Here is a 23,497-nt window from a genome sequence, read left to right on the forward strand (position 1 = left end):
TCATACAGGGAGTACCAAGTCCACGACGGGCCAAGAGGACAGGACAAGGAAGTCCTTTGGTGCAAGGCCGCCCCGAACACGCCACGACTCCCGACCTTTGAGGTCGGAGACCCCCTCCATTTCTCAACATTATCACCCGGTCCCTGGCCTATATAAAGGGAACCGGGCCTTCCTTCTCTCTCTCTCTCTCGCAATTTCATTCACACACACCCACGCAATGCACGAATGCTTGCTTGCAAGCACCCCGTTGTAAGCCTAGTGCACTCGATCCAAGGAACACGACTCCTGCCGAAACTGAACGTAGGGATCTTCCCGAACCACTATAATTCCTTATCTCTTGTGTGCTAGCCATTGGAAGTGAGGAGAGCGCGGCATACAATCACTAGTCGGCGGTACGAAACACCGACACCAAGAGTTGTAAATCCAAGACTTTTAAGTCTTGCGAGACCCTCCAACCGCGTTTGCGGAGTGTCCACCGATACATGTGAAAGGGAGGAGAGGCCCTTGGCATTTTTCCTAAACTCTACCATGTGAAGAGCGGCGGGGAGCATCCGAGAGAGGCAAGATGGAGACACACTTACGCATAGGGAAGGTCCGTCGGCTATCCTATGGAGTTACTTAACCGGGGAGCATATGCCCTTACGCGGGTATTCCTTGGAGAGGGGTTCCCACAACAAGGACTAGTGGAAAGATTTATTTTCTAATACCTCGGTAAAAATTGATGTGTCGGGAGTTTGCAATCTCTACCCCTTTTACCTTCCAGATTTCTTATTGCACTTACATTCCATGTTTAACTTTCCTAAAATTGCCATGTGTAGTTTATAGAATTAGAATCCTAGGATGCAAAACTCGTTTGGGTAGAGATAGCAACACATAGAAAAACCTATGTACATTTTGAAAATATTTTGGACTATATTTTTATATGTGCTTGGAACCATAGTTTCTAGAACACCCAATTCACCCCATTTAGGTAACATGTCCCTTTAATTGGTATTAGAGCTCGTGGCTCGTATTTTGACCCTTGGCTTCATCGCCATTGATCAAAATGACATCCGAAGAGGTTAGTGATCTCGCTAGGCCTCCACATTTTGACAGTGCTAACTACCCCTATTTGCATGTTTGCATGTCATATTTTCTAGAGGTGAAATGCTCATATGTTTGGAAGATGAAAGAAGGGACGAAATCCCTAACTCATCAAAACAACCCCATGAAGGCCGATGAAAAAAAATTGCACCTCAATGCTATTGCTCGGAGTTTAATCTTTGAATCTCATAGCATTAATTTGTTTCATAGAGTGTATGAGATTTCATTTCAAGTGCAATTTTTGACCCACCAACGGTGAATAAAGGATTGCAATTTTATGGAAAAGAAGTACTACATCCTTTTTACATATGTAGCTATATGCAACATAAAATGCTCCTCCCTCGCGAAAGTGCCTCTAGCCTAGCCAAATAGCATGAAGCAGGTTCTGGTTTAACTTTATGTGGGAGCAAATTAAACTCACCTATAGAATAAAAAAATATATAAAAAATAAGTTTGAGCTTCACCTCCTTACTATGGTTCTTCCTTATGACATGATTCTTTCGTTTTGTCTATGTTTAACATGAGTTGACAAAGAACTTTGTTTCTTTCCTACCATTTCTATCTGTACCAATACAAATGGATTCTAGTGGGAAATAAAAAAAACTTGACCCGTTGGGAATGACCTCTCCGAAGGCATTGTTTGTAATTAAGGTAGAAGACGACCTTGATCACGAGTCAAGAAAATTTCTGAACCTTGGCTTGGGCTGGCGAGGGGATTTTTTTAACTCCAGTCCGATAAATTTGCTTCCTTTTTGAGATGTCTAGTGTCCATGCCAAACAAACCTGTAATGGATTGGAGGTACGGGGTCACTCTCTCTCCAAAGTGAAGCTTGAGCTATCTCAACTCAACGGAGACAACCATCTTCGAATACGTGTTTATAACTTTATCTCAATCAATTTTGGTGGAACCTGTTTATGACTTTCCCTCATAATTGAACGCGCGTGCAATCATAAACTGCAAATTACAGGTTTTAACATTTTGTTTTCTATTGTTCAAATGAGATACAGACGTCAGTGGAAAAAAGGGGTAAAGCTCAGGTAAAAAGAAAACGTAATCGATAAAGCAGGAAAAATTCAGTTTCGGGAGTTTTTTTTTTGCATTTTTCTATCGAAAAAAATCCCGCTCCATTATCCTCGCTACCAAACACCAGAGAGCTCCCGCTGCGCAGCCCGTACACTCCACTGCCACCATGCTGCTCCTCCACTGCTCCCCGCGCGTTCATCTCCACCGCCTCTCACCAACTCGCCGCCTCCCCCTCGCCTCTTCTTTCCCTCTTCCCCGCCGCCGCCTCCGCCGCTCCACCGCTATCCACGCCGAGCCTGATGCGCCGCCGCCGCCGCCTTCCTCCGCAGCGGAGCCAGAGCCCCCCGACTCCGGCGCCGTCGACGCCGAAGGCGAGGGCCCCGTGGAGCTCCGCGCCCCGACGCTCTTCTCCACCGACGACAATCCCACCCCGCTCCAGACCGCCACAAGCCTCCTCCTCACCGGCGCCATCTCCGTCTTCCTCTTCCGCTCCCTCCGCCGCCGCGCCCGCCGCGCCAAGGAGCTGGTAATGCCTCCATCGATTCCCTCCTCCCTCTCTATCCCTCCGCACGCGCTCTCCAACAGAAGCCGACGCGTTTCTTGGCGTGGTTGATTCGTTGCCGCAGAGGGTGCGGTCGAGCGGAGTGAAGAAGCCCAACAATCTGACCGAGGAGGCCCTGGAGGGGCTCAGGATGATGAGCGCCTCGCCGATCGAGACCGAGAAGCCGCCGTCACCCATCCAGGCCCTGCTCGGTGGGATTGCGGCGGGGGTCATCGCGCTCATCCTCTACAAGTTCACTACCACCATAGAGGCCTCGCTCAACCGGCAGACCATTTCCGACAGCTTCTCGGTCAGCTCTTCATAATCTTCTTCTTGTCGCTTCTTTGTTCGTTGAGTGCTTTCATTGCCATTATCATTGGCGATTTTAATGTCAAATTGGATTGTACCGTGCTTGTGATAGTTTGTTTTGTTAGAATAAGAAATTAAGTAAGAATGCCAACCAATATTCAGTGAGAAAGACAATTCAACTAATTGTTAGATAGGATAAGCGCACTTTATTATTTGTGCCTGACTTTGGATGTTTTGGAGTTAAGCATTTTGAATATCCTTTACTTAATATGTTTCCGTTGTTACCCTACCTGAGCAGTGAGCACCAGTTTTAGTATTTGATTACTAGTGGAGTCACTGAAGCTGCGAAGGGCTGTGTCATGCCATCTCATAGGCATAGTCCAATTTTGGATGCTTCAATTTTATTTGTGTCACTGAATTTCAGAGCTGACTCCACATGCCTGTAAAATTAAATACAATTTTAAGCATTTACCTGAAATGAGTTTGATACGTATGTGCCATCATGATGAACATATATACATAGCTAGGAGTGGAAATTTATGGAACACCCATAGTTACTTGGTCTTCGTTTTGTAAAGTGCCATTTACCTTGGTTGGCCTAATTTGAACACATGCCAAGCACTAGAAGGCTTTCCAGGCCTCCACTGTCAAGAAACATGGTGGCTACGATACTTAGCATTTAAAAAATATCCTATATATTTTCTAAGCTAACCACGTTGGGGAGAAGAGCTGGCAGAGTTCAGCACTACACCAGGATACAGATGTTTAAAACAAGAAAGAAGGATGGAGGAAAGAAGGAATTTGATCTTCTTGGCCTGGATGTCTCCATATCCTTTTAGGGACGCTGCAATTTCCTCTAGTAACTGTCAATGAAACCTAGTTAAAAAGTAACCGAACTGAATATTCAGTCTTAAACACCCCTTGGACTGATTCAACAGAAAGATAAATATGGTTAGAAACATCAAGTTGGATTAGCAGCTCCGCATGAAGTTACAAGTCATGTGATTTTAATGCAACAAAACACAGATATGGACATGGGTTCTTTCAACCAAGTCTTTGCATGCCATGAGTTTCTTGCTTTGATGTTCGACAAGAAAGTCCACCTTATAAAGTGCTCTCTACCACATGCCTAGGAAATGCGGGACTCAACCATGCATGCTTTGCAGTTTTCCATATTGGATAAAATCATCTCATCTCGTGGGCCAAAAAGACAACATAATGGTATCGAGTTAGAAGAAAGCTTTGTTTCTTTTTGTGAAAATGTATAGTTTATAAGTTGAGAATTCAAATTGACGGTTCTTTCTGCAAAGTGTATGTTTTTTTTTTGGGGTAGTGAAAATGCTTCAACTCTTTCTGTGCAATAGAACAACCAGTTTTGGTACTGGTTGCTGTTTAATAGGGGAAATGTTGTTTGTAGAGTTATGGTTTGATGTGTTCGGCATCCACTGCTGAAAACAACCAAAAGTCAATGAATCTTGATGCTTGAAAAAATGTCTCATTGTAGGTGTAGGAACTGGTGAGGTCACTATGATTGCTTGAACTGTACTGTCATGTTAATATGGTATATGTTCTTAAGAGATGACTGAAGTATGTATTCAGATGCCGTCTATTGAAGTATGTATTCAGATGCCATCTACCTAGCGTAGTACCGTGAGGGCCTGTTTGGCGGAGCTCCCGGAGCAGTCCCAAAGTGATTCCAGGGGGAGCTCTGCCAAATGGCAGTTTGCAGGGTGATTCTGCTGGAGTAATTCCCTGAAATTAACTAAAATGCTGGGAGCTAAAAGAAGCCACCTTCTCCTGATTCACTTCTTCCTTAGAGCAGAGAATCACTTCCAGGTGAAGCTCTACCAAACAGACCCTTAAACATATGTCTCAGGTCATCCTGTTGATACATTGTATGTTTGTACGAGGTCTCTGAAGTTAAATATTGTATGTGGATATCATCTAACATTAGACATGTGTCAGTTTCAGTGAGGTTTTTGGCTTTTGAAACTAGTACTGTCCTTTCTCTCTTACAATCATGTGCACCATACATGATACAGTGCAATGTATTTTGTTTGTAAGCTGTTATTTTCAGTATGGTTATAGCATAACTAAAGTGTAGGGTTTGTTATAGCTATATCACGCATTATCTAATACAATCCAATATTATATTTTTTCAGGTTCGTCAGATAACAATCACAATAAGGTGTGAATCCATCTATTTTGCTATTTGTTCTCACTGGCTTGCCATTCCTTGCTCTAAAAATGTTGCTCTTTTTTCAGAACAATTATCACTGGGCTTTGCTACCTAGCAACTTCTGTCTTTGGAATCAATGCAGTGGGGTTGATTTTGTATTCCCTCCAACTCACTTTCCAATCTATCATGGATGATGACTCCAATAGCTCCTCTACAGGGAAGATTAGCGAACAATCAAACACAAGTAACAGTGAATCAGCTAGTAGTGACTTGCAGCAGATATCTGACAAGAGTAAAAACTCAGCAGAGTAGCAGAGTTGGCCGTGCAATGCAATAGCGAAAACCTGAGGGTACATATAATTGGACAATCATTGTAAGCATTCCTTTTTCCCATCTTGAGATAGAACATAGTTGCGGATGCAATCTCAATTAAAAAGTCACAATTAGGCTAGTAATAAGATATTAAATGAAACTCCAACATTTTGATCTGACTTGCAAAGTAGTACTTGTTACATTCTCTGCAAGATTTCTGATCCCCACTGGCCATCTTTACTTCAGGGGTTAGGACTTTTTTGTAGGAAATGTTTCTAACAACGTTACATTATCACACTTCCTTGCTGTTAGAATCTCTCTTTAAAAACTTACGGTGCTGTCTTCCAAATATTCATAGGTGTATGGATAACAGGAGCTGTCAAGCAAAGCTGGTGTTGCGAAGTGGTTCGTGTGCCCCACAAGGCTGCTAGAGCTATCAGGCAACTGGGCTTAGTTTCTTCCAGTATTCAGGTGTATCAATCCTCATCCATTTGCAAGCTGGAGGCTCTCTGTTCATCACTTGGTGCCACAATAAAAAGGCTTCAAGTAGAGTAGTCATTTGTTTAACATTTTATAAATCTTCTGCTGTATATTTTGCACATTTATTCTCACTATGAACAAAGAGGTTTCTTTGGATTTTTAATCATTTTTCAGTAGAACAATAAAGGAGGAAATGTCTATGTTTCCCTCCAGTGGCTAAATCGTAGACAAATATTGGCCCCGTTTGTTTCCGCTTATAAGCGGCTTATTGTGGAAATAAGTGAGAATCTCACTAAACGTTTTGCTTATTTTCACCGATTCTCGCTTATGTGGTAAGCTGCTTCAGATATTTGAACTACGAGAAGCGAAAAGAGAAAATCTTCGTTTAAATTATAATCCAAGCGTGGCTTGGAGAAGCGTATCCAAACAGGACCATTAACTGTTCAAGAAAAAAAAATCTGTTGGTTAACTGCATATTGAAGACAAGGGTTGTTCTAATGAAGTATTTTACATCTTGATTATCTCAGCCATTAATTGCGGATCAGGATTAGATAGCATGGCTTGCAGACATTATACTATCCTTCATGCATAGTATACGAGGGCATGTTCAACAGTTTAGATAGCTACCGTCTGCAAGTGCTTTAGAGATCATGCACAGACAACAAAACAAACAACTTATACAGTGGCTTGTCTATAAGGCTGTCTGTGTAATATTTAATTCGTGTATGGGCAGGTGATGAAGTATAATTTGATCTTTGTATGCTATTTTGTTGCTTTTTAGAAAACACAATGTATTCAAACAAGTCACTTGAAATTTTTAGAAGCATAAGTATAATATATATTTATAGCAACAGATACTCGGAATACATACATAACATGAACAATACAAATTTAGTTAAACTAATTGCAATAGAGAGCAGCTACACCATGACACTAGTTAAAATAGTTTGAAGCTGCCATGCAGAGCCTTAGCTAACACCATCCTTCGTCTGAACAAAGCAACAATGACAAACAATTAACATGTTAGGAAACATTTAGTAAACAGCTAGCCGACAGTGAAAAACAATTCATGTGTGCAATCATCCTGGAAATTAGAATGACAGCTTGAAGAACCTATGGACCAGCAATCAACCATCAAGTGAAAGCATTTTCCTCGTGTATGTGATCAGACTTGAAACAACTACAATCTACTGCATTTGACACATTTCTACTGAATCCCTGGTGCTCTATATATGTATCAGAAACATTTGACAGATATGGCATGATACAGTATGATCATTAATATCAGAGATTAATTAAGAGAAGTAGCAGATTGCTTACTGAACCCACAACATTGGTTACAGAAAATGTCCCTTCTATAAACCTGAAAACAACTTGCTGTCACTACAAATCTAATCCAAAATTTAGTATACGCTGAGACTTATCTGGACTTCTGTGGTACGCGACACTGATAAATAATAGGCAGATTTCTAGCTGCAAGCAAAACTATGTTTTTGGGCAACATTGATGCATGAAACAAAAGATTAACCATGTATATGAAAACTGACGTTATCCAACTATTTTATGAGTGTCAAAAAATCATGGGGGTCTTGTATTGGTGGTTCTTCCTGAACCAATTGACATACAACAAAGGTAGCACGAGCAACGTCCAAGTAAATACAGAAGCTAGTAAGGTCAAACTCATGAAAGTTAATTTCTTCGTACAATTAGTTCAAGAACCAAAGCTTGAAGAGACATAAATGAAGGGACTGAAGTCTTTCGTTTCAAAAAAGGGAATGAAGTGTTACCATCCTGCTACATCTGAATCTTGAGGACGCCACCATCAGGGGCATCGCCAAAGGCAGATCGAGGCCCCGAGCTAGCCGCTACCATCAGGGCACCGCCAGCTGCAGATCGAGTCCCTACGCTAGCCGCCGCCGCGCTTCCGTGTCATGGCCGCACCCTTCCCGCCCCTACGCGGCCGAGGCCTTCCATCCGGCACTGCCGCCGCATCTAGCATCGCGCCGCCGCCGCTACTCATGTCTCTGCAATGGAATCCGGAGGGGAAAGGGGATGGAACAGCTCTGGAATGGCATGCGTGGAAGTTGATTTTGCCGCCATCAGTGGAATTGCCCCCGCCAAAACGAAGATGCCGCAGCAGATCAAACCGACCCGTCGTTGGTTGGGAGTACCCCGTACAACGGCCCTCGCCTTGTGGATTTTTGGTTTGGGAGCACGAGCCCCGTCCGTCACCTAGCCAGGCGACGGCAACTCTCTCTGTCTTCATTTACTTTGGTACACGTAAGCTAAACGTGGTCGTAAACATGCGAGGCATTTAATGGCGTTGTACGTGCCCTGAGTACAACGTAGGCCTTTCTTTTAACACTTTTTAACAATTTCCTATCCAAACACTTACGTTAAAAGTAAGGTGTTAAAGTTTAACACCCCATTTTTCATAAACACATGGAGAGGATGTTAAAACTTGCTAAAAGTGTTAAAAGTGGTCCCCCTCTCCACTTTTTCCCAGGTTACCCCTTCTCTCTCCTCCCTCTCTCTCCGCCGGCCATAAATGAGGGGGCAATGAAGTCATTTCCCACCAAAGATGTTAAAGTTTAACACATCAAATAAACACCCTAATGTGTTAAACTTTAGCACTCTATTTGAGAATGTTAAATTTTAACACAGGGTATCCAAACAGGCCCGTAGCCTACACGAACTCTATTAGAGCAGCTCCTTGAATTCTGAAATTCCAAGAACCACGCAAACAAAAACCTCGTTCAATTTCAGATTCAGATTTGAGAATGGCGCATTGTGTTGCAAATAAACACCACCAGCAGAGTAAATGGTAGAATGGCACATGCACTCCAATCAGGCATGGGCAGCACATATATCATCGTAGAAAGCCGAAACTTGATTGATCAGCTAACAAAGCATGTCCAGAGAAGCAGATTGTAAGCAATTTCAGGTGTTCAACTAGCATTTAGCAATGCGAGAACGGATAGATAACATTTCAACAAGCAGATGTACTACTGGCTACTTGTTCGTCACTCATCACTTCTTCGTTGCAACACTGACTCAACGAAATCAGACATCGTCGTCAATGCAGGTTACGCAGAAACCTGTAGCGGACTCCTATAAAAACTAAAAAGACCATGCCGAAATGCTACGAAAGGAGGAAAACGTTGTCGCGCTCGGTTCGCCGGCTCGCGTGGAGCTGCGGGCTGCGGCGTGCGGACGATGTGGATCACTGGGCGCTACGGCGACGCTTGCAAGCCCCGGCGCCATTGCCGCCTTCAGCCTTGATCACCTGCGTCCCGAGCTTCCTCTCGTACGCCAATGCCTGCCGTGCCTCGGCGAGTTCCCTCGCCTTAGCCTTGCCCAGCTCCTCCTCCAACTTACTGATCTTGCCCTTGGCCTGCGCGAGAGCTCTCTCCTTCGCCTGAAGCTTTGAACGAAGTGCTTCTCCGCTCGGTCCACCACTAGCAGCAGCAGACGCCGTTGCCGCCGCTTTTTTCTTCTTGGCTGGGGGCGATGGATGGACACGAGATGCCTCCGTCCCTGCACAGTGCGCGTACAAAACAAGCAACCATTTCTAGATCTGTACTGCAAAATTTCTGTTCCCCGAATGTGCCTGTACATGGACTAGTACGTACCGGAACACGCTGGTACGCGGCTGATCTTGGCGGCGACGAGGTTGCTCTCGGACAGGTACGTCTTGAGGTCGACGACGCCGTGGCCCTGCGCAAGGCGGCGCGGCACGGCCGCCTCCGCCTCGGTGAGCGCCGGGTCGCTGGTGGCCTCCTTGGACGGCGCACCCCAGCGCACGGGGCAGCGCCACGGCGCGCCGGGCGGCGACTACACGAGCAGGAACTCCTCCTTCCACGTCTTGGTGGAGTTGGGGAGCCCCGTGAAGAGCGCCGGCACGCTCTCCCTGCCGCGGAAGGAGTACCAGCCCTTGGCCTTGGGCAGCGGCGCCAGGGCGAAGAAGTGGCGGAACACGGGCAGCGACGGCGCCCCCGCGCCGCGGAAGTGGCAGAGCACGGCGAAGGCGACGAGGACGCGCCAGCCGTTGGGCGCCAGCTGCGACGGCGCGATGCCGTAGTGCGCGAGCGCGCCGGCGACGAAGGGGTGCAGCGGTAGGCGCATCCCCGCCGCGAACGCCTGCGCGTGCACGCAGATCGGCACCGCGGACGCGGCGGCTCCGCCCCGGCCCCTGGGCTGCGGCGGCGGGTCGCACGCGGACTGGGAGGCGCCCGCGGGGATCAGGCCGAACCCCTCGGGGACGCCGTACCTGGCGCGGAGGCCGGCGAGGGACTCCTGCGTGCGTAGCGTGGAGCGGAACTGCTCCGCCGCGGGCCAGGAGAGCGCGGTCCCGTCGTCTCCGTCGTGGATGCGGCGGCCTCCCGCTCCTCCCCCGCCAGGTGGCCGAGGCTGCTTCGCGGGCTTCACAGGCTTGACGTCCTCCTCCACCACGCCGGGAAAGCTGTAGGCGGCCTGCTGGTCGCGGCGCCAGTGCTCCACCACTGCCGGCTTGACGTCGCCGTCGTCGTCGTCGAAGTAGGGGTCGTAGGAGTGGACGTAGCGGCCGTAGGTGGAGGCCGCGGAGGAGGTGGAGTGGTACTGGTGCCACGACATGGCGGCGATGAGTTCCTCCTGCGGAAGGGAGGGGACGAGGGGAGATCGGGAGTGGGGAGAAGAGGAGGCGATGAGGTGGCGAGATTGGTGGGGGTTAACGTTAGTGCGGGGGCGGTTTGATTTTGTGCCTTGGGCTCCTTCCGGTGGAAGATTGGTGTCTTTGGAAACCGATCGGCAGCACGGATTGGCTTCCACGGGAAGACTGATGGCCTGAGGCCTTTCGAGTTTTGACGGAGTACATATCCTTTTTCTTCCTAGAGAAACTTGCGGCTCGAAGATATTCTTGTTTGAAGTTTGAATTTTGAAATCGCCTAGTGGGATCATCGATCATCTGAACAGGGTGACAGTGGTAAAGGTGTGGTCACTATAACTGTACATAATAAATTAATAATACATAATGTATTTTTATGAGAGGTGGGTTACGTTAAGAACACTCCATTCCATCAGTTTCAAATTGTAGGTTATTTTAGAATTTTAGATGCATAATTTTTTATGCACTTAAATATAGATTATTTCTATATACATAGCAAGATCTACGTATTTAGAACAATTTATAGAATGGAGAGAAACAGCCTATAATTTAGAAGGGAGAAAGTGAATGCATTTTTGTTGTTCTCGATACACGACGACCAAGGTTCTGTATCCAAACAATAGATGACCTATGTATCGATGTACTGCTTTCTCGATGTACCGCTTTCTCTTCCTACGTGAAGGTTTGTGCCATGATGAAGGTGTTGGTTATACAATAACGGATGGATTTTAGTGAACTTGGTGTGAAAAAAAAACAAACTGTTACGATGGAACACTGGCATAGTGATGCGTTGAAAGTGGTAACAATTTGACCCAACACAATGGAGTACCAACTAAGGTTCCGTTTGGATATTTCCTGCTAAAGTTTAGCACCTGTTACATAGGATATTTGGATGCTAATTAGAAGTATTAAACATAGGCTAATTACAAAACTAATTGCACAGATCGAGTCTAATTCACGACACGAATCTATTAAGCCTAATTAGTCCATGATTTGATAATGTGGTGCTACAGTAACCATTTGTTAATGATGGATTAATTAGGCTTAATAGATTCATCTCGCGAATTAGCACAGGGTTCTGTAATTAGTTTTATAATTAGCTCATGTTTAGTCCTCCTAATTAGCATTTGAACATCCGATGTGACACTGCTAAAGTTTAGCACCTAGTATCCAAACAACCCCTAAATTAAATGCCATGGCATTGTGAGACCCAAGAACTCATTCATGTCATGATTGAAATAACCAAGCTTCTTCATTACCTATATGACTCCAAAGCCCAACTATCCACACACCTTTAGGGCACGTTCAACAGTTTAGACGGCTACCGTCTGCAGAACCATGACATGTTGCATACAGACAGTGAAACAGACAATCTGTACAGAGATCTGTCTTTTAGGTTGTCTGCGAAGTATTTAATCCATTCATGGGCACATAAATCATGGTGATCAAGTGTAAATTTGATATGTGTAGCCATTTTATTGCTTATATGATAGAATGCAATTTGGGTTTAATCATTGACACATGAATTTAACATAGAAGTATAAATATAATATATATTTATAATAATTGATATTTGCAATACATCCCGTGACCTTGAGGCCGTGACTTCCTTGGCTTACAGCTCTGTCCCCCTCTCGATTACTCGATCTCGATCTCTCTCTTTCGTCTCGATCTCTCCCGGGTCCTGACGGACTCAGTAGATCATGCGGCTCGACGGGTGGGGGCCTCGTGCGTTGGCCGGCAGCCGCCGAGCGCGGCGCAGGGTCGACGGGCAGCGCATGGCTCAACGCTCGGCGGCCGGCGCGGCTTAGCCAGCGGCGGGCGAGAAGCGGGCAGCGCAGGAGGCAGGTTAGTGCTCGTGCGCACCGGTGCCGTAGCTTCACGGCTGCGGCCTTCTGCTCCGGTGCCGCCACCGCATCGAGCAACTTTCGCGTCTCCGCCGCCGCCGTCGCTGGCTGTTTTTGCCGCATGGTGCTGCACAACATATTGGGGTCGGATTTTTGGCGCCACCAGTGATTTCTTCCCACCAAAACACTCTCGCCGCAACGGATCAGTCGCAGACATCATCGGCTCGAGACGAACCATACAACGCGCGTCGAGCCAGCGATTGATTCTGGGAGAACGGACCGCGGCCGTCGTCTCACGAGACGATAGCAGCATTCTCTCTTCGCATTCAACTGTGTACACGTAGGATGCGAAGACGGCAGCCGTCAATGCGTTGTACGTGCCCTTAGGATTTTTTTATCCTTGAACATATAGCGAACAAAGCATAATGTGACATGTAGTTTGCACTATAATCATTAATTAATACGATATATTCATACATGACCTTATTAGTTAATGCGATATATTCATTGGGATCATGTAGAATCCACTCGACATCATAAAATGCATTATCATCTCCACACAAGTTACTATACTTTAGACATTTATGAATTTCTATTACTGCAGATCTATGCTGAAACCTTGAGGGCGGCCATACTTGCCACTTCAAGTTCTACATCAATGTCATTATTATGTGTCTGCAAGTGAATGGAATGGAATGACCGTGCTTTTCATACGTTGTAGTTCTGGCATAGATGTACTAGAGTTATGTTTGCTCTATTTTCAGGTTCATAACTATTTGTATAGTCAGCTTTTGACTCAACTGTAAACTTGTGTTCGTGAAAATCAGCATCACAATGGTTTCGGAGCTAAACTACAAAATTGACTTTAACTGTCACTTCTAGCCACGAACAGATAATACAAATACTTTTTGAAAAAAATAGACACTTGTGGCAAAATTGATGTACTAGTGGCAAAAAATATAGATGTATTAGTTGTGGAAAAATTAGAACTTAAACACTAAGGTCTTGTTTAGTTGGCCAATTTGGGAGATGCAAAATTCCTGTTCCAGCACTGTAGCATACTATAGCGTTTCGTTTGTATTTGTGAATTATTGTCCAAATATTGACTAATTAGGCTCAAAAGATTCGTCTCGCAAAGTACAACAAAACTGTGCAATTAGTTTTTAATTTCATCTATATTTAGTACTCCATGCATGTACCGCAAGTTTGATGTAATGGGGAATCTTCTTTTTGCATAGTGTCAAAGTTGGGAGTTAGAGGTAACTAAACATGACCTAAAAAGTAAACAAATATTTTTGACCCATGCTTCGTTTATGACAACGGTGTGATGTTCCCCTTTCTCCCTTGTTTGCCAAAGTTTTAGATGATTATTTAGACATAAGAATGACTACAAATATAGAAGTTCAACTAAAATAAAGTTGCAGATGTTGTGAAAAACAACAATTCTTATATAGGATTTTTTTCATCCGTGCATGAATATTTTTAATTTTTCACGTTCCACATAAATTACGAACAAAGGCTATGCGTTCATGCTTTAGGCATGAACCAACTTAAAAACAACATATATTATAGTCTAAATATATCCGTAGAGATGATCAGGTGTAGTATCACAATTTTTTCATACATTTCATATGCAATACGTTAATCATTTTTTTTTGATCAGGTGTGTATATTTCACAATTGCAGTGAGAGATTCGAAATTCATAGAACATTCATACAAAATCAGATGAAAGAAACATCACTTTGGACTACAACTTTATAGCTAAAAACCTTGTCACTCGAAGTCCTTTAAATGTCTAAATCTGAGCAGTTATCTACCCCTTATCTAAACTTTCGGATAACAAGGCACAAAGAAAGAAAATGACATTGCTATTAGATTGTTCATGTGAGATGGTAAGCAATTTAACTTTGTGCATGCGAGGTGCTTGAGCGTTCTTTTTCAAATATTTTTAGAACAAAAACTAGTGATGTTACAACCCGCAAGCATCTATGTTTTTTTAGTACGGAGTGAAAGTAGACGGCTTAATAAAAGTACTCACTTCATTTCAAATTGGAAGTAGTTTTGACTTTTCTAAGTTTATAGGTGTTGTCATGTATTTAGACGTAGTATATATCTAGATACATAGCAAAAACTATGCACCGGAAAAAACTAAAACGATCTATAATTTGGAACGGAGGGAGTATTAAGCTATATTCATCTATTTATGCGGGCCGTCACAGCTCGAACGATATTACTGCCTTCCCCCAGGAACCAACACGTGCTGACAGAAAACACAGGCAGGAAGGCAAAACCACAGCCGCCTCCTGCCTCAACCGTCGCGTCCGGTCGCGCGCACGCGTAACTCCAACCGCCATCCCTTCGCGCAGTGCGCAGTACCACACCTTCGCCGCGACGCCGCCAGTGCACAAATACAGACGCTTCTCCGGCCAGTCCTCGCAACCTCTGCGTAGCCATCACACTACTCCGATCCCGGCAGTTACCGCTGCCATGTCCGACGAGGCGTACGACTCCGACGGCGACGTCATCCGCTTCCTGCAGATAGTACTGCCGCCCGAGTCTCACCTTCTCGCGGGGCCTTCCGATGTGCCCGTGGCATCGCACGTCGGGGCGCCACAGGATGCGCCGGCGGCCGTTCAGATGGGCATGGCCCTGCAGACACCGTCGCTGAACCCGGACCCGGCGTTCGGCTTCCCGGCGCCGACCACCGACATCGAGAACCACCAGGCGCTGGCCACGGACGTGGCATCGCATGTCATCGTGGCGCCGCAGGATGTGCCGGCCGTTCAGATGGACATGGCGCTAGAGAGGCTACCGCCGCCGCCGAACCCGGATCTGGCGTTCGGCTTCCCGGCGCAGACCACCGACGACGTCGAGAACAACCAGGCGCTGGTTATGGATGAGCAACCGCCGCAGGCTTACGGCTTCCCTGACGATCCAGTACCGTCAGTGATGGCCAGTAATGATCCCATGCCCTCGTTCGAGACTTTGTTCGACGACGACATCGTCCTTTCGAACCTAGGAGCCATGTCACTGCATGGTGATCAGTTCATGGATGATGACGGGGACGAAGACGAGTTTGAAGCTTTCATCAGGAGCATTGAGGACGACGCCGGCCACACTAATATGGGCAGCGCGATCGCTGAGCACACCGTGCCCCGCGTCGAGGACATGAACTTTGTGCCCTTCGTTCTTGGCGAACTGGACTGCTCCAACTGCCGATCGGTCCGGGAGATGCTACATGAGGGTGGTAAACACATTACCCTATAATAGCACACTCAATTTACTCGTAATTTGCAAATAATCTACTGCCTGGCTGCTACTAAGTAAAGTTTACCTTGAATATTTCTTGTGCATTTTTTCGGAACGGAAATGAATTCACTTGTGCAGCGAACCACAAGCTACATTTTGATGTGCATGTCGTGGAGCTTGGAACATTCCAACACGCGATTTTTGATCGCACCTACATCGATGCCAATGGAGAAACCATATTGAACGAGAAGGTGTATTTTGAGTAAGTGATCGACTCTGAATGCTGCAGAAAAAGTGTGCAACACACACACACACACACACACACACACACACACACACACACACACACACACACACACACAGGAGAGATGCCCATGCCAACTCCCTCATGAATTTCTTTTTACAGTCTCCGCCAGCGCACGCACGAGTGGGTGCAGAACTTCATCGACAACAGAGTGGAAATGCTTAAGAACGACACTAGTGGGCAGTTGAAGGACTCTTGTTCTACATTCTCCGCAGCGGTTTGCACGAATATTAGCATGCCCGCAAATAATGACGACGCACACAGAGAGCTCGAGATGGATATGCTGAGAAAGATATTCTCCTCACCTACTGCTCCAAGTAAGAATGCTATAAACAATTACTCATCTGTTTAAATAATGCACATGTGGCAGTAAACAGTTACTAATTTAGGCACACACCTGATCATGGAATTCTGAACTTGTAATGATAACGTTATTGCATGAGCAGCTGAAGCAGTAGGACCTCAATTTGCTCCTGAAGGTGCCCAACCGGCCACGCGGGCAGAAGAAAACATCAATGCTGATGACATTTTGTTTGACGCTGCTAATTGGCCTGGGGCTGGGCTTAGTCCTGCAATACTGGAATCTTGTCAAATTGCTGTTCAAGATGGAGTGTCCAGTGCCAGTGCTGCAGACTATAGTTTGCTAGAAAAGGAACGCAAAAGAAACTCCGATGTGGCCATGGAAGATATACTTAAATGCTTGCACATGAGCAAGAAAGATGCTGCCAAAAAGTTGAATATCTCATCCACATCTCTCAAGCGGCTCTGCCGCAAGAACAACACGAACCGCTGGCCAGGTCGCAAGGTGTGTTACGCTTACACATTAATTGGAAACGTTTGCATATTTAGGTAAATGTAATATAATTGATGTATATGTATTCCAGTGCCGCTCATTTGGTTGTTGCTCTCCAGATCATTTCGATTGACAACAAAATCAAGAAGCTCGAGCAAGCTGCGCAGAGAAATGTCGGCACAACAGGACTGCTGACGATTAAGGAAAAGTTGGACAAGCTGAGGTTTGAGAGGGCTCAACTTTATGCCCCCATCATGAACGGTACCTGTACCCAGGAGAATAAGAAACATAATGGCGATGCTGGACCTTCAGTAAGCAAGTAGCCCGTGACTACCAAGAACGTAGAACATATGGTGCGTTGCTACTATGTTTATCTATTGAGGTGTTCTGTCATCTATGTATATTTGTGATCAGAACACAAACTCAGTGAACAATCATCTTCAGCCTCCAATTTCATTCTGCCATACAGAGGTCAGGGAGTGTTTTAAGATATTGTATCCACATTCGTCCATGTTGCCACCGTTGTATTCAAATTCACTAGCTAGCTGCTACATCTCCAACCGTACGTTCAAGCAGCATTGCTCTAATGTGTCTTCGATAGTCATAGGCAGGCCTCTATGCATGGTTGATTGGTTGTTTTGGTCTAGGACTAGCCACTACAGGGGAATGGACCACTAGTAGAAAACTCACCTTCCATCCATCCCCTTTTGTTCCGGTTAATTTTTGACCCGTGATTAAAGGTTCAGTGGTCATAAGGGGCCTTTTCCTCCCGGTTGGAAACACCAACCGAGACTAAAGGCCCCCATGACTAAAGGGTCCCTCTTTAGTCCCGGTTGGAAAGGGACTAAAGGGTCCTTCTCGTCCCGCGCCCCCCTCCACCTCCTTTCTCTCTCTTGGAGCGGCCTGCCTCTCTCCTTCTCTTCCTCCCTCTTTCCTCCTCTCTGCCTCCATCCTCTCCTTGCACCGCTGCTAGCCCATCCCTTCTACCGCCGCCCCCTCCCCTCCCTCCTGCCGCCGCCCCCTCCTTGCTGCCCTTCCCCTTCCCCTCTGCTCACCCCTCGCTGGCAGTGAGGAGTGGCAGCGGGGCGAGGTGCAGGGCAGCGCAGTGGCGTGCGGAGGAGCGGCGTCCGGCGGTGATGGGGCAGCGGGCGTGCTTGGTATGTGCTCTCCCCCCATCTCCCTTCCTCTCCCTCTTTTTTCTTTTTTTTTGCACAGGTGGTGGTGGTAGTGGCGGCAGGCTGAGCGGGCGGTGTGGTGGCAGTGGGCGTGGCGGTGGCGGCGTGGTGGTGGCAGCGCGATGGTTGCAGGCGGCGTGGTGGTGGCGGCGGGCGTGGTGGTGGCCGCGGCGTGGTGGTGGCGGCATAGTGGCGGCGACGGCGCGGCCGAGGCGCGTGCGGGGTGTGGGGGCTTTTTTTATTTTTTTTTGAAATTTTTTTGTCCCGGGTGGATGACCCGGGACTAAAGACTCCCCCCTTTCGTCTTGATTGCTTTATCCCGGATGGCTTTTAGAGAGATTTGAGCCTCTCAAACCGGGACTAAAGGTCAATTTTCCACCATGGACCTCTCGTCCCGAGGCTTAGTACTGGTCACTTTTTGGCCCGGTACTAATGTGAGCATTAGTACCGGGCCTCATGGATAGTCCCCGAGGAGGCCCCCGTGACCGGCTCCACCCGGTACTAAAGGATACTAAAGGGTTCCCTCGAGGCGCGCAAAAGCTGGCCTTAATAGTTTCCTCCGCCGCTCCCTCTGGCCCTCAGCTCCTCCACCTCCCTCCTTATCCATCTGCCCTCTCTCTCCCTCAGCTCCTTCGCCTCCCTCCTTATCCATCCGCCCTCTCTCTCTCCCCCTCAGCTCCTCCGCCTCCCTCAGCTCACCCGGCCCCCTCTCTCCCTCAGCTCCTCCGCCTCCCTCACTCTCTCCCTCCTCCACCGGCCTCCTCCCTCCCTCCCTAGCCTCCCCTCTCCTCCCCCCTCTGCTCGCCCCTCACCTCGTGCCTGAGGCGAGGAGCGGCGGCGGGGCGAGGCGCGGCGGCGGCAGTCATTGGGGTGCAGCGGCGATGACGGGAGTGGCTTTAGGCGACGGCGAGCGGTGGCCATCGGCGCGTGGCAACGACGGTGGGAGCGGCAGTGGCGACGGTGGGGCGGCACGGGTGCGGAGGGTGGCAGGGGTGCAGGGCCAACGGGGCATTTCATTTTTTTAAATTTTTTTAATACCCTTTAGTACCTGTTAGCCCCCCTCTAGTACTAAATTGCCTGTACAACCGGTACTAAAGGGAGGTTACCGACCGGTACTAAAGCCACATCCAGGCTTGAACCTAACCAAGGCCAGCACAATTCTCTCTTGTGCAATGCGATTCACTGGTGTTTATTTGGTGCGCCAGATAGCTTTGCTTAATTAGCTTTGTAAAGATTGCGTTTTGTTTAACTTTTTTAGATATGGTCTCCTCTTCTTTGTTACGGTGAACTTAAATTCTATCACCTCCCATATTCTTGAAGTTGAACTCACTCTCTCTGTCTCAAGGCTGCATAAGTCATTAATTCTCAGCTCTAAAGACACTTACCATTCTTACGAAATCATTATATTGTCCTATGAAAAAAAACAAAATCATCATAGTCATTCCGCATATTTGATGAAAAGAATTAGAAGCAAAATGCACAGCAGTTGATGTTTGAATCATTTTGTCGATCAAGCGTTGTACACCACGAGTTCACGACCATTGCTTTGAGCAAAGACACAAACAAGAGAGGCGCGCGAGCAATCACAGTGTGCAGCTCCCCACGCTCCCTCTCCCTCGCCTCTTCCAATCACATCCAATTGGCTCACCTCGATGTACCTGGTGGTGCATCTTCCAGCGGCGGACTCTACACAACGGGAGCAGCAAGAGAGAGGGCGCGGTCCGAGGAACTGGCTAGGACCGAGGCTGATTCCAACTTAATAGAAGCTCATGTATTTTTCTCCTTTGATATTTACTCCCTCCTTCCGAAATTACTATTCGTTTTAGCTTTTTAATTACATGGTATACATCTAGGTGCATCTATGTACCTGAAAAAAATCAAAACGAATAGTAATTTGGGATGGAGGGAGTATGTAATTTCTTTAGACCTCCATTTTTTTGGCCTTGGTCCGCCAATCTGCTGTTACCACGCAGCCACCGGACGTGTAGCACACGCTCGCCGTCTTTGAAACCCGATACAATGCTGACGTGCCCTCCCACTCCGTTGATGCAAAAAATCGGCCGGCGATCCCTCGCGCGTCGCATACGAAGGCCTGGGAGATTTGCTTAACTCCAGTGTAGGTCCTAAGCTTCTTGAGGTTTGGGGCGTGCCAGTTTGACCATTCAACTAATAAGGTATGTGACGATGTTGTATCGGCCAGTTAATAGAATCACGATGCTAAGTCCATACAACACTTGGTCAAATAAGATGTATGACGGCCTGTCGGCTAGATGATAGTATTGAAGTGTAATGAGCCGACGACCGATGGTTGATGCAAGAATTAATAACAGCAGCTATTAATAGAGCCTTTGCTCACCATGCACATGTCAAAACTAACAGATCTTGATTAATGTCATGAGACATGTATTGAACTTAAACAAGGCAACATGGCAGAGAGGGCATTAACCACAACCTATTAATATAAAAGACTAGAGCACAACAACAAAACTTCTTGCCTACCATTTACAAGCTTATTAAGCTAGCAGATCTAATTAATGTCATAAGACGTGTATAGAACTTAGACAAGGCAACACAGCTGAGAGGACATTAACTTCAGCCCACTAATTTAACATACTAGCTTGCGGCAGCAAGGCCTCGTATGCATAACTATCGGCTCAATGACGTCATCACGCTTCGTTCTGAGAGATATAGATGATACCCAGCCGATGTATCAACTCTCAATGGTAGTGTTTTGACGTTAAGGATCCAAGAACTAGCAAATTACTGGCTATTGAAGCATGCTCTATTGATCTCTTAATAATATGACAATTAAAGCAATGTAACAGATCTAGAAGATAAGCTAGCCGATAGATCTTAATCAAGGCAAGATAACTTTGGTTCTACCACATGTAACAGGAGGTCCTTACAAGATATGATGAGAATCGATAATTGGTAGGTGAATTTAGACGAAATCACAGCGATGCGCCCGGTAATTAAAGCCTAGAACACCTGGTAATGGTGACGCTTGCAGACGAACCAAAGATTGATGTGATGCAGCAATGTTCGTCGAAGAAGTCACCGGTAGAGATGGATCTTAGAGCTTGCCGGAGATCGAAGTCGATGCAGCCCCACTTGCTAGAAGAAACTCGTTGAGAAACTATGTTACTCCTACTCTTAAGGGTGGCACTAGGCCGAAAAAGATAAATGTGTTTGTGTATTGATCAAGAGATAAATCTTCTATAATGGCCAGGGGATACATATTTATATCCTAGACTAATGACTCTTGACTAGCTACGATAATGACTTGCCTAACAATAAATATCTAAATAAAAGGAAATATTAAGATATATGAACTCTAATTTTCCCTTACGTAGAGTCCTTGCCAATAAAGCTTCCTCCGACCCATCCGTGCAAAGACCAATCCATATTTGTGATTTAATCTGGACTTCTCCCACGTGTGGTATGCAAAATAGATCAAAATCCATGCCTTCTATATTCTAATCACTTTTGCCTACACGTGCTGGCCCTTCCTTTTTGAAGCTAACCTTCCCTTCTTTAAATATTCTTTTCTTGCTGACCAATCAAACGAAGCCCATCTTTGCACTAGAACTCCACCAACACATACTGCAACCCTATCGGCTCCATCAGCTTCATCGGCTGACCTCCTCCAATTAGACTTGTCATCTTCTATAAGATTTTGCTGACCAAAATCCAGTGCCAACACACTCCCTTTGTCTCCCCACCACCGTCACCTCCACCTGCTCCTTGTCCTAGCCGCAATCGTGTGCAGCAGTGCAGGTCTCCACCTCCGTCCTTGCTTGATGTTGTTCGGGTGAACAAGCTCGATGGCGGATGAGTTCGTGGTGAACAAAATTAGATGGTATAGGTGGACTTAAATGCCAAGTAACTAAAAATTAAAACTGCAAAAGGAAGCTACGCCCCTGCATGGGAGGGAATGAGGCTTTAGGTAGACTATTCACACAGGTGCCGCGTGCCTTTCGCCTTCGCGAGGCAAGGTCAGTGCACAAATGTGGGCTTTTCTTCTCTCTCAGACACATAGCTTGGTGGAGTGGAGACAACCTCCATATTTATGTTAGTCATGCTTCACCTCTACCACTAATGTGGGACTAAAGGTTTGCACTATTTTCACCATTTCCTTGTATCCAAATGGTCTTTGAAATTTATTTAAAATTCTGAAAATTAAATGGACTTGGTCCATTACTTCCAACACAACATTGGTTACCGATGGGCAAAACTAGGTTGTCTGTCACATACTCAAACATACTCAACGTTGGATGACACTTGAGCCTGGTGGGCCAGGGGAGACGCGGAATGAGGAGTTGAGCCTTCACCTAAACTAGGACACAAAGGGTGTGTATGGTTGGGAGTTAAAGTGGGACGGGAAGGGTCAAGCCTCTTTTGATCCCACTAGATGTTTGGTTTGAAGGATGGAATGGTCCCAGCATGTTGTTTGGTTGGAGGGATAAGAGAAAGATGGGCATGGATGGCAACACATGGTTGGCCCAGATGTCATATGCCCAAGCAAAGGATAATAAAGGTATGGCAATGGTGGCCAAGTCACGTTTGGCCAGCACTTAGTAACCTATCCCTCTTCGAATTGTTTAGTTTTTTTGAAGGACGGTCTTATGGGAACAGAAAGTGATACTAATAACAGCCTTGAACACTCAATTAGTAATGTGCACTCTCCAACAAATGATGTGCATGTAATAGTGTGCATACTTTATTTCTAATGCACATAGGTACAATAATAATATTTAGCTGCTTGGCCAATGGTCTTGAAACCAAGAAAATAAAGGAGGATTGACAGTGATCAATCTGGAGGTGCATAATGCACTCCTCCTAAAACACCTTCATAATATCTAGTGCGTGTTAGGGAGGAGAGTAGACCGGTTTTAGTACAATGGCTAGAGTCTATAAATGATTTAACTCCCAGATCTCCCTTTTCACCCCTATGTAAGTATTCTGCCTCCTTTGTATAGTTTTCTTCCTGCTTTGATTAATATAAAATTGAAGTACTGTGGGGAACTCACCCAATGTTTGCCCTTCAAAAAAATGTCTTATATAATATGGTTGATGACACATTGCAGCATGCACTGGCCATACATATTTACCTAGTGAGCAAATAATTACCAAGGTATGCTTGTGTTATTCAAAGCATACTGGTTGACTAGCATAATAAAGTAGACAACCTCCCACACTTATCTGTATACCTACTTTATAAAAAGAATAGGCTGTTGTTTTCATGTGCACAGCACAACACCTCTTGTTTGGTTGGCTGGCTCGCTAGGTGCAAGGTTGTGCACCTGCTTTAGTGACTGCTACAGCTGCTGTGTAGTATTTTTTTTTGTTAACTCTGATGTAAACTAAGCTACATGCTGTAGGAGGCACATATTCAGAGTTCTATTCATGAATAATGGTAATGCAGACACAAATTTTTCACCTGATCCTATACTTAGCAACGTGGTATGTCTTTTATTGCAATATTGTTTATAATGAGTGAACTTGCTTGAGCAATGCTATGTTTTGATTAATATAAATTCTTCCTATTCTAGAGG

The 23,497-nt window shown here is 46.0% G+C and overlaps 2 protein-coding genes across 2 annotated transcripts; one reads left to right on the forward strand and one right to left on the reverse strand.

Moving 5' to 3' along the window:
- The first annotated feature begins 2,230 nt into the window (after window positions 1-2,230).
- On the forward strand, window positions 2,231-6,160 carry LOC101779237. Its single transcript, XM_004952273.2, has 5 exons — window positions 2,231-2,633; window positions 2,734-2,958; window positions 5,120-5,145; window positions 5,223-5,509; window positions 5,807-6,160. The coding sequence occupies exons 1-4, from the start codon at window positions 2,274-2,276 to the stop codon at window positions 5,446-5,448; spliced, it is 837 nt and encodes a 278-aa protein (XP_004952330.1). The 5' UTR covers window positions 2,231-2,273; the 3' UTR covers window positions 5,449-5,509; window positions 5,807-6,160.
- Window positions 6,161-8,875: 2,715 nt separating this feature from the next.
- Window positions 8,876-10,619, reverse strand: LOC101778447. Its single transcript, XM_022823690.1, has 2 exons — window positions 9,561-10,619; window positions 8,876-9,465 (listed from the first exon to the last, which is right to left on the reverse strand). The coding sequence occupies exon 1, from the start codon at window positions 10,540-10,542 to the stop codon at window positions 9,763-9,765; it is 780 nt and encodes a 259-aa protein (XP_022679425.1). The 5' UTR covers window positions 10,543-10,619; the 3' UTR covers window positions 8,876-9,465; window positions 9,561-9,762.
- Window positions 10,620-23,497: the final 12,878 nt, after the last annotated feature.

This window comes from Setaria italica, chromosome I (genome assembly GCF_000263155.2).
Source record: "Setaria italica strain Yugu1 chromosome I, Setaria_italica_v2.0, whole genome shotgun sequence".
Taxonomy (NCBI): domain Eukaryota; kingdom Viridiplantae; phylum Streptophyta; class Magnoliopsida; order Poales; family Poaceae; genus Setaria; species Setaria italica.

What these genes read in the sequence shown, in the direction of transcription:
- LOC101779237 (XM_004952273.2), top strand. Translation starts at nt 2,274, where the DNA reads ATGCTGCTCCTCCACTGCTCCCCGCGCGTTCATCTCCACCGCCTCTCA. An exon ending in CCCGCCGCGCCAAGGAGCTG is followed by an intron (nt 2,634 to 2,733) that starts GTAATGCCTCCA and finishes TCGTTGCCGCAG; the next exon opens with AGGGTGCGGTCGAGCGGAGT. An exon ending in CAGATAACAATCACAATAAG is followed by an intron (nt 5,146 to 5,222) that starts GTGTGAATCCAT and finishes CTCTTTTTTCAG; the next exon opens with AACAATTATCACTGGGCTTT.
- LOC101778447 (XM_022823690.1), bottom strand. Translation starts at nt 10,542, where the DNA reads ATGTCGTGGCACCAGTACCACTCCACCTCCTCCGCGGCCTCCACCTAC.